The 11,191-nt window shown below is 34.8% G+C and overlaps 1 protein-coding gene across 1 annotated transcript in view; it reads right to left on the bottom strand.

Moving 5' to 3' along the window:
- The window catches only part of CCDC102B (coiled-coil domain containing 102B), a 171,012-nt gene that overhangs the window by 103,140 nt on the left and 56,681 nt on the right, over positions 1-11,191 (bottom strand). The window contains exon 4 of the mRNA XM_025048125.1: positions 8,725-8,934. Within this exon, the coding sequence (XP_024903893.1) occupies positions 8,725-8,934 (210 nt within the window). The remainder of the gene's footprint in view (positions 1-8,724; positions 8,935-11,191) is intronic.

The following is an 11,191-nucleotide window of genomic DNA, read 5'->3' as shown; positions in this document are numbered from 1 at the left end:
CCCTACCATTTCCACAGCACGTGAACTTTGGCTGTGCACATCTTCTCCCTAGTCTCACCAGCAGTCATCAAATCCTCCCTTGAAATTCTACCACCAGCCCCGGGGCTCGTGCGGTAGCAGACAGACTGTAGAGTCTCAGAACCGCCGCTCTCTTCCAGGTATCTCTGCCCCAAAGCCACTGCTCTCCCCCGACGCCTGAGACACTGCAAACTATCTCAAAGAAAAGAAAACGTGTGGTTCTCAAGGAACTTGCTTACCCAAAAGAGGTACAAACTTTACTTGCTCTTACTTGGTATATAATTCTCTTAGATCACTCTTTTCCAGGTAATGATTTCCTTTCATCTTTCTGGTCTCAGGTGAACCTTCATTTCCCAGGAGGAAGCAATGACATAAATCTACTAATCTGCAGCATTTAACAGAGGCACTATAGACTCTTTGTCAATGATGTGTTTGGACTCCAGGCTTCATGAGAACAGCTGTTGCGTCGTGCGTCTTGCCAGCCTTATACGTCCATCCACGTACAGTAGACTGGTCGTCTCGATATTTTACTACGGATTCCTTCTAGTCTTCCCTGTTGGAACGCCAGACATGTACATTTTCCTGAATATCTAGAGCTCCAGATAAGATTTAGACCCTGGAAAAAAGATGCGCTCAGGCAAGGCCAGGGTTTGGAGCTGGGTTTGGAGCTGACTTTAGTGGGAAGAGAGAAAATAAGGAGTTATAGAGTCAGCGGGCCCAGTCCTGTGGGGGACTTCCTCGTCACCAGCTTGGAGCTAAGTCGTGAAGTGGTCGTGAAGGCCGTGGATGGAACAGGGGCGTCCAGCCACCCTCGCATCTTCCTGACACCTTCTCAGAGGGAACCCAGACTTTAGTTAGGCTCATCCCATGGTAGTCTACCAGGAGTCGTTCCTACACAGCCAGTGTAGTCTGCTCCCCCAGTCCTTCCAAATAATCTGTTTCTCGTGTTATATACCTTTCTGCTACTTACCTATTTTTTTGATATCTACAACCAAACTCAGCATTTAGTGTTTGTTGCGTAAGTCAACAGACCAATGAAAGAGTAAATGCTACCTGACTGTAAATGAATTTCCTTATACCTTTAATAGATGAGATAACTTGCACCTTTCATAAACTTATGTCTTAATATTCTTTTGTTCTCTGTGCATGGTATGTTACAAAACATGTGAAATAAATAATGAGATGGATTGCAGACTCATACTGCCAACGTCACAGAAAAAAGTAAAAATCCTTTTACATCGTTTTAAAAACAATTCTTCATTTATACTTCCTTTACAACTATTAAAACTAAAAACTGACTGAAATAGATTTTTTTCTTTAAATGTACTACATGCTAACAAACAAACGGCAAATAAGACAAATCTAATAAGAAGTATGAGAGAAGCATTCTTTAAACAGGACGAGTTAGTCTAATAAACAGTGACATTCAAATACAAAAATCAGAAAACACTAAAGATCAGATCATTACCTGGAGAGAAGGACACATTTGATTTTTAAAAATTAGTAAATCTGAATTTTCTTTCTCTTTTCCTAAATAGTACCTAGAGCCAAAGGACATAATACTAATTATGAAATATTTATATGGGTAAAAAACACTCCAGCTACATCTGCCCAAAGTGTCCCAAATAAACAGTTTCTTTGAGAAAAACTGAATTAATTCTATCTGGCTTAAGGTAGCATAATTAGTTTTAACCGGATTAAGGTAAAATTATTCCTGTCATACAGACCCAGCCGGCTAATTATTTCTCCGTATGTTACCACTGCCCCACGCCCACCTCGCCTTGGCCTGGCAGACCTCTCACGTGTCATTGCCTTTCCCCATAATGTCAAGGACATGCTGCTAATGTGCCACCAATCTGCCGCCAGCACAGAGAGCACCGGGTTTTCAAGCATTAGTGCAGCAATTGGGAAATAAATTTCATTCGTGATATTTATTTAAATTAACTGTGAAGTGTAAAAAACATCCTTAAAATAATTAATATCAAATTACAATTAACAGGAGATATTTATCCTAATCAATGCCCTCCCGAAAGTTACACATGCACGCTTCGATAATGCCAAGTCAGAAACAACCTAATGTCATTTATGGTTGTCCTAAAGGGTGTTATAAGGTATTTATAATGTGGTGTTGACTTGTGGTTTTCCAAATTTTAAGTGCACATAAATATCACCTGGCTACTTGTTTTTAAAAACATATGTATGTTCCTAGTTCCCAAGTTACATGCCTACTAATTCAGAATTTTTATTTTCGGGTACAGATAGAACCATGATCTAACTTTAAGAAACACTGCTCTAGGAGATAAGCATATCTATTTTTAAATTTCTTCTCTTCACCATGTAAATTTCACAGAAGATGCATGGAGTTAAATTGATTTCAGAATAATAGAAAAGAAGCTAAATGTGAAATAAGAATGTGATTCGTAATTATTCTTCCTTGATAGATTTTCTATTCATTTGTACTAAAATAGAACCACCCTCACAAAAGAAAAAAAAAAAAATGAAACTACGTAATAGAAAATTAAATCAAAGTTGGTTAAAAGCAAAGAGATGATTCTTGTTAGTTACTGATGTATTGGTGCTTCCTCTCCTGTTTTGCTAGAATTTACAGAGAATTCGAAAGGCTGCCAAATGCTGTGGAGATTTAAACTCCATTATTGTAAGCATAATAAAATGATAGGGAAACAGAAAGCGATGGCCAGTAGCAGAAAAATAGGAAATGAAAACGTCTCAATTATGTCAACAACCATTTTAAATTTAACTGTGTGAATTAAAACGAAATAAATCCAGCAAGTGCAAAAAGGACACTAAACTATTGTAGGAGCCAATAGCTATTTTAGTGAAAATAAATAAATTCCAAAGAAATATTATTGTGCTCATGAACACAATTTAGGGTCTTTATTTAAACCTCAAATTCATGTGGAATTTAAATTAGCCCTGAATATCCAAAATTATATTGAAAAAGAAGAACAAAGTTGGAAGACTCACGTTTCCTGATTTCAAAACTTACTATAAAGGAACTAATCAAAACAATGTGGTATTGGCCTAATGGTAAACATGTAGACAAATGGAATAGAATTGATAGTCCAGAAATAAACCCATGCAGCTATGAACAACTGATTTTCAATAAAGGTGCCAAGACCATTCAAAAGGAGGAAAATAGTCTCTTCGATAAATGGTACTGGGCAACTGGATATCCAGATGTTAAATAATGAAGTTGGACCCTTACACCATATACAAAACTTAGCACAGAATGGATCCATAATCTAAATATAACAGATAAAATTTAAAAAGTCTTAGAGAAAAATGTAGGGATAAATCTTCATAACCTTGGATTTAGCAATAAACTCTTAGAAATGAAACCTTAAAATCACAAACCACAAAAGAAAGAATAGACAAATGAATACAACACTGGGTGCATCAGAAGATGTTATTAAGTGAAAAGACAACCTAAAGAATGGTAGAAAATGTTTGCAAATCACATATCTTATGAGGGTTTAGTACCCAGAATATATAAAGAACTCTTACAACTCAACAACAAATGCAAACAACCCTTTTAAAAATAAGCAAAGGGCTCAAATAGATATTTCTCCAAAGAAGATATACAAAGTGCCCAACAGCACATAAAAAGTTTTGACATCATTAGTTATGAAGGATATGCAAATCAAAATCATAATAAGATATCAATTCACAACTACTAGAATAGATATAATTTTGAAAAGACACAAAATCAAAAAAAGAACAAGTGTTTCGGAGGATATGGAGAAATAGGAACTCTCATACGCTGTATTAGGGATATAATGGTTTAGCCACTGTGAAATAGAATTTGTTGGTCCCTCCAAAAGTTAAATAGAGAACTACCATATGACCCAGAAATTCTTTCTTTCTATCTATCTAATCTATCTATCTATCTATCTATCTATCTATCTATCTATCTATCTAATTGAAAATAGGTACTCTGATAAATACATGTACATGCATGTTCATAACAGCAATGTTCAAAAGGGCCAACATATAGAAACAACCAATGTCCATCAGTGCATGATGGTGACCAAATTGTGGTACATCCGTACGATCAAATACTATACAACCAAAAAAAGGAGTGAAGTACTGACGCATACTACGATGTCCATGAACCTTGAAAAAGTTGTTAAGTTAAAGAAGCTGGGTACAAAAGGTTACATTTTTTATGGTTCCATCAATATGAAATATCCAGAATGGGTAATTCGGGGGTACTGGGGCTTAGGGAGTTTCTTAGGGAATGATGAGCTACCGTGTCATGCTCACTGGATTTCCTCTGGGGAAGGTGACAATGTTTTGGAATCAGCTGAGGTGGTGATTTTACAACATCATGAGTATGCTAAATGCTGCTAGGTTATTCACTCTAAAATGATTAATTTTATGTAATGTGATTTCACTTTAAGAAAAAGAAAAAGAAAGAAGGAAAAGACAGTGACTGTCTCAGACCTATTAAAGTTAGCTGAGTTTTTCACTAATCTTATAGAAGTATTTTTAATTTGAATTTGAATTTTAAAGAAATATTATAACCATAACTTTTTTCATTTTCAATAAGAAGCTAAATATTATTTTTTATCACTGCTTTAAATCAAGCTAATATAAATCAACTGATAACACTATGTGAACTGCCAATCATTTTATAATAATATAGAGAATTATAAGCAGCATGTTAGTCATATCAAATACAAAATAATATAATTTCATAGCTGAATGACAATTTATATTATAATTTCAAAAAGTCCAAATTCGGTAGAAGTGAAATAAAGTGTCAAAATTTGCATCTTTATTTTAATTGGCTGTGGGATAAAGTATGATTTATCTGACACATAGGAAGGAGATTTTAAAGGATAATATAAGCCATCAATAACCTTATAGACTTTGTTACCCTCTGCAATTGCCTCGTAATATAATAAAATGGAGAATATCAAAATTAAAGATAAATCAAAACATACAATGAAATTTAAATAATGAAAATGGAAGCATAAGTACGTGAATTTATTCATCTGACACATTTGTGAAGGTGTGCCAAACACTGTAGGAGGGACTGATAATTAATATTCATAATTTTAATTTAACAAGACATGACAGCATTTGATATTTTAGTAAGAGAAAGTGAAACCCCACCCAGCAATAATTTAGTCCTGGAAATAATTCTTTATATATACAAAATCTTATTTGTGTAACTTTGCTTCAGTAGAGAATAAGAAAACAGGAAGAAAAATAAAACTCTTAGTTTAGAATTAAATTAATAAATGTTAATTCACTGCAAGTGTGTGTGTATGCACACACAGGCATGCTTGTGGGTATCTGAGGGTGGGTGAGAGCAATCATATATTAAATACCACCCTATTTTGCAGCCTATGATTTATTTCTATCAGTGGGTAACTTTAAGTAGACAGTTTCCTTACAACTTTAATAAATGACATTTAAGAGTAGTATCTTTGCTAACTTTAGAAATTTGAGGGCAAAAGAACATCCTTCTGCTCAACCCAAGCAATCTCATTCACTTTTGATAAAACATATACAAAATCATGGATGTGTTTCTAAGTTTCATTAAGTAATTAAATTATCAATTCCAACAGACATCTAGTGTTTTGCTACAAACGACATTCTTAAAAATAATTTTCATTTTCATAAACTATATTTTTTGTATGTGAAATATAACATATTTCACATACAAAAGTGTTTAATTTTCCATGTGTCTAAAGGTCTCTATACTAACAAAAATTTTGACTAATAACTATATTGAAAATTAAAATTTGTAGTGTACCTCATAGCAAAGGCATGTAAGAACAGTCAAAGAAAAACATGAAATGGCCCTAATTACATCAAATTATATTATGATATATTTAAATCATTGCTATTTTATAACAGTAAAGGAATAGACATAATTATTGTTTATTCTTATATTGTTTAATAATTTTATGAGTAAAATAGGATTTGGAAGAAAACTCACGAGTGGCGAAAACTTAAGAAAACCATAGGTTTGCCTCCTAAACAACTGAATGGAAATAAATTATGTTTGAATACAAAGTTCTAAACAAATGAAATATAATGTCATTTACTGACAGTAAAGTGAATTCATTAGGAATTGGGTTTGAAGGCCATTCCACTTTTGGATCAATTCATCATTTTCCTGAGACACATCAATTACTACTCTGTCACAATAACTTCCTGAAAATGACCCATTGTGTGACCTGAAGAAGGGGGTTCAGTTGCCAGAATGATTTAAGAAAAAAAGCTTCCGAAGCATTTCGTGAGAGCCATGTTGTCTAGTTTACGGGGTTTTACCCAGTAGAATACTGAGCACTTTTTCCAATAACTTTTCACTTTAAAAAGTGAATCTTTGCCTTCAATTTCTAGTGCGATTTAACACTGAAAGGCATTCTTGTTTCAAATTGTATTCCCTATAAGACTAAAGCCAAAAAAAAAAAAAGACTATTATGCGAAAGTCCTTCCCTCCTCTATAAGTAGGGATTCACCAAAATCGCATTGAACAATGAGATTCTTAAGATTCAAGAAATTAACAAAGGCATTGCTATGGAAATTTCTGTGAGCAGCAGGTAGGTCTGCATCTGCCCCAAACACGATTTAAAGGTGACGAGATGTAAACACGAAGCGAAGCGGGGAGGCATCTCCATCACCGCGAGGCTGGTGGTGGGTGGCGTTCCCACGGTGCTTCTCGTACACAGGTTATTCCTACGATACCTATACACATAATTTATGCACACGCAGGTCAGTTTCTGTTCATTGTTAAAGCTACGACTGGGCTTTGTGTCACCGCAGCTGCGCTGTTCCCTGGACTTCGGCACGTTCGCACGTGCGGCGATTCACTTGGCAACGGGGTGTCTGAATCGTGATGCTTTGATCTTTTGTGGGGATCTCTGAGGCACGGGATTTTGACCTGCAGCTACTCCATAAGTAATTATTTTGGTTCATGTAATGAGTCTGAATTCTTAATGAAGAGGGAGGGAAAAATCACTAACACCTTCTCTCCGCCATAAAAAAAGATAAATGCTTAGGAATAATCTTCTGACTGATGAGCACACCCACGGATACGGTCAGACCTAGTTTCCAAGTTCTGTCTAGTTACAGGCTGAAGAACTACACTGGTCCCAAACAGCCCAGGCCTGACCTCAGCACCCTATTGACAGGACATGCCAACTGGCACCTGTGCCAGCTCCTGATAGGCCACCCTCAGCCTTCCTCACTGACATGCTTCATGATTATAACATTATGAAATAACTAGGAAGGCATAAAAATGAAATAGAATAAATTACTCTTAATCTGTGTTCCCATTCCACTTTATTCTTCCCAAGCATCGCCACGTATTACTGACAATAATTTACATGTATATCTTCCTATATTGACTCTCAGCATGTGCCGGGCGAGATAATGACTCACTAACCTTCACATAGCGTCACCTGGGGCAGTGACGGATACAGAGCAGATTGTAAATAAGTGCTCGTTCTGTTCAAGTGAATCAAAGGGAAACATATTTTGATGATCAAAACTTGTTCCATAATTGAAATAATTCTGGACCTTCACAAGTGAAAATCTGCAAAAATAATTACCTATGTATTTATCAGTTGTGTATGTGTTAGAACCAAATACACCACTATGGTTTATGAATCTGTACAAAGGAAATTATGATCACTGACTAGAACATTTAGCTTTAGATATTTGCATTGCCAAGTCATGAAACACTAAAGCATTTTAATCTTGTATTTGCAATAAATCTCTAGAATCACACACACACAAAAAAAGGAAAATGATATAGAATTCAATTTTTCTGGCCATTTAGCTTTTAGAGTTCGTATGAGTATAAACTACTTAAATAACTCAAAAATATGAACTCATTAGACTCATCTTTTACTCACTGCTAAAGGCATTGAGTGAAAAAATATAATTGTGCATTAAGATGCCATAGATACTTTAAAGAAAGAAACAGAAACAAGATGTATGTGTTTTGCAGAATATTGACACTAAGCAAATAAATCACAACTTTCACTAAGAGAATATCAAAAAAAACATAAAAACTACTTATCAGAAAAAGCCCATGTATAGCAGTAACTGTGTATATTGGCTTTAAGATAAAAAAAAAATCCAAAACAACCAAAATTTCCTAGAGTCAGATTCTGAATTTAATTCTAGTTTTAACATTTATGTCATAGCCTATTAAAACCGATTAGCACCATGACGCATTTATATGACTCAAAAATAATTTTCAGAAGCTAATTAAAAAGGAACCAGAAAAGAGTGAACTTCAGCTAAATTTATACGTTTTCACAGATTCACTACTTACCATAGCTACCAAAAAATGTGATTGTATAGTTACTCAAACTAATGGAGAAATATACTTATTGAAAATGAGATCGATCGCTCAGAAAACAGAGATGAAGCTATAACAGGAAACCAAAACCAAACAGGTCCATTCCTAATTTCATTTTTTTGTTGTTGTTTCTTCTGGAAAGGCTTGAAACTGTAAGAACTGTCATATTCTAACATTATATAAATTTTGTCATAATCCATTTCACATGCATGAACGTTATTTTATATTACAATAAGAAAGAGCAAGCTATCAGTGCAAAAGGAAAGATTTGGAGGTGTGTAAAAATTCAGGCAGCATCCACCTAGACCTCAGGGTGGGAATACACAGCAAGAACATCTGCCTCCAAGGAGGCCCCGTACCTTGTTCTTTTCCTGCAGTTCAGTTTGTGATGTCTTGAAATCAGGACCTTGCGAGTTTGCACTGAAGCTGTCTTTTCTCTTGAGGAGGTCTTCCATTTCTTTCACCTGGACCTTTAGCCTTCTATTTTCTCGCTCCAATCCTTGTTTTTCTGTTTCAAGTATTTCCCTCTTGTGCCATTCCGACGTATTTTCAGCCTGCAGTTTCTCTAGCTAAACACAGAAAATACAAAGAAACAGCATGTAGCGTTTGTAATTGCTAAAAGGCCAGGCGCACAGCAAACAGTCCTCCGTTAAGAAAGGTTCACAGATATGTCCATTTATACACTTTGTAAAAAGAAAACTCTATTTGTCTGAAAAGTCGAGAACAACAGAAATGTCTTAAGACCAGCCTATGACCTACATACAAAATACCTTTCCTCTTGGTTTATTTGAATATCTCTATACCCATAAGAACCATATTTGTCAACTAAATATGTTAAGTGAAAAACCGATAATATTTTGCCAACGATCTCCACTCAACTGTTGAACATTTATCAGTTGAGAAGGCACAAAATCATGTCTTGGGCAATTTTGATTGGATGGATATAGTTCATGTACTCATTCACTCATTCATTTATTTACTATACCTTTCAATTTCCAGGCACTATGCTAGTTACTGTGATTAAAGACAGTGAATGTAATAAAATGTTATAAATTCTGTGATATGAGTACTATAAAATATAGTTAAACTCACATGAGAGAGTGGCCGATTTGATTTTCAGGGAAGAGAGGCTGGCAAACCTTGGCCAGAGAGTCAAATCCATTTTAGAACATGGTGCCTTTTTTTTAATAGTTGAAAAAAATCAAAAGGAAAATACTATTTCTGACACATTAACATTATGTGAAAGTCAAATTTCAGTGCCACAAATAAAGTAGCACTGGAACATAGTCCCTTGTTTACATGTTACTTATGGCTGATTTCAATGGAGAGTTGAGCTAACATCTTTACTACCCGGCCCCCTACAGGAGAAATTTGCCTTTTAGCTCTAAATGCTAATCCTGAGCCCTGAATTCTAATTCTGACATCGCCATTTACTCTTGATTAAGCTCGGGCATATAACTTCATCTCCCCAATGTGGACAATTTATTCCCTAATCTAAAAGAGTTTGTGAGAAGTAAAATTATTTGATGGGAAAGCACTTTTTACAGCAATGTACTGCTTAGATTAGGAACATTGTGGTGATATTATTTCAGAAAAAGAATTACGTATTTATCCCATATATTTGGGCATATGCATAACTAAATGTCTAAGTAATTTGTAGTCTTAACCTTTACAGTGAAGGCATACTCTGTAGAAAAAGTAGCAGAACCCAACCCTGGTTCTGTCACTTATTCATGGTTCATTCTGGACAAGATACTCTTTCTGTACCTCAGTTTCTCAGTTTTTTAACCAAATTTGGATGAGAACTCCAGACCCACCAAATCTGTGGTATTGTAAGGACTGAATAAGATCAATTGTTCAAAATGTTCTATAAACTATATAACATGATTAAAATATGAAGCATTTTGTTAAGGATAAAAATTGAGAATTACTTATTTTTACATTGTTAGTTTTAAGCGGCTTGATTGCAAAGTACTAAATATTATACTATTATGAAGTATTTTTCATGACATTTTAAATTCTAAAAGAAAAATCAACTTAGCCAACATCAAAAAATGTTAGATTTCAATAATATCTTTAGAAATTAATTTTGATTTTAAAAAGTCTAAAAAGTGCTTTTTCCTATATATACAATTGTACCATTTTTGTAGAAAATGTTCTGTTCCCAAATCTAAGAGAGGCTCTGGCTTCTAAAAAACAGGAAACCAAAATTATACTCTTGGCACTAGATGTTGTTTATCAATTTAATATAATAAACTAAGAAATCAATTTTAGATGATGTGGTTTGACATTTGGGGTGCCTATTTGGGAATATGAGGTGAAACTAGTATTTCACAATGAAAATAATAAAGCTATAACAAAAAAATCATCAACTTAGTGATGAAAAGTTAATTTTAGGAGAATAACTGTATTTTGGGCCAAGGACAAATACGACGTTATATCAAGTCTTTGTAAAACTGTAGGCATTTAAAAGAACTTTACAAATTGTTGAAGTCAATTTTATACCTAAAACAGATAACAGGCAGAAGTAATGTTTTAAATAAGTAATAGATGGTTTGAATAAATAAATTTTTTTTCCCCCCCAGAAGTAATGAGTTTATTAAGGGAAATTATGGGCAGCCACAAGATGGCAGATTCTCAGCACCCAAAAGTGGGTGGGGAGTTGACATTACAGCGTCCAGGAACACGAGTAGTTTATAACCAGGCAGCACGGGCTTGATAAGAGCATTCTATTCCGAAGCAGTGAACAACTTCATGGGCCTACCTATCGCTGTCAAACATTTCTTTCAGGTGATGTGGGCCCGACCTTCCCGAGGGAGTTGGCTG

This window comes from Pteropus alecto, unplaced genomic scaffold (genome assembly GCF_000325575.1).
Source record: "Pteropus alecto unplaced genomic scaffold, ASM32557v1 scaffold14, whole genome shotgun sequence".
NCBI classification, from domain to species: Eukaryota; Metazoa; Chordata; class Mammalia; order Chiroptera; family Pteropodidae; genus Pteropus; species Pteropus alecto.
The sequence above is the reverse complement of the archived record's forward strand: the minus strand, read 5'-3'. Positions and strand labels throughout refer to the sequence as shown.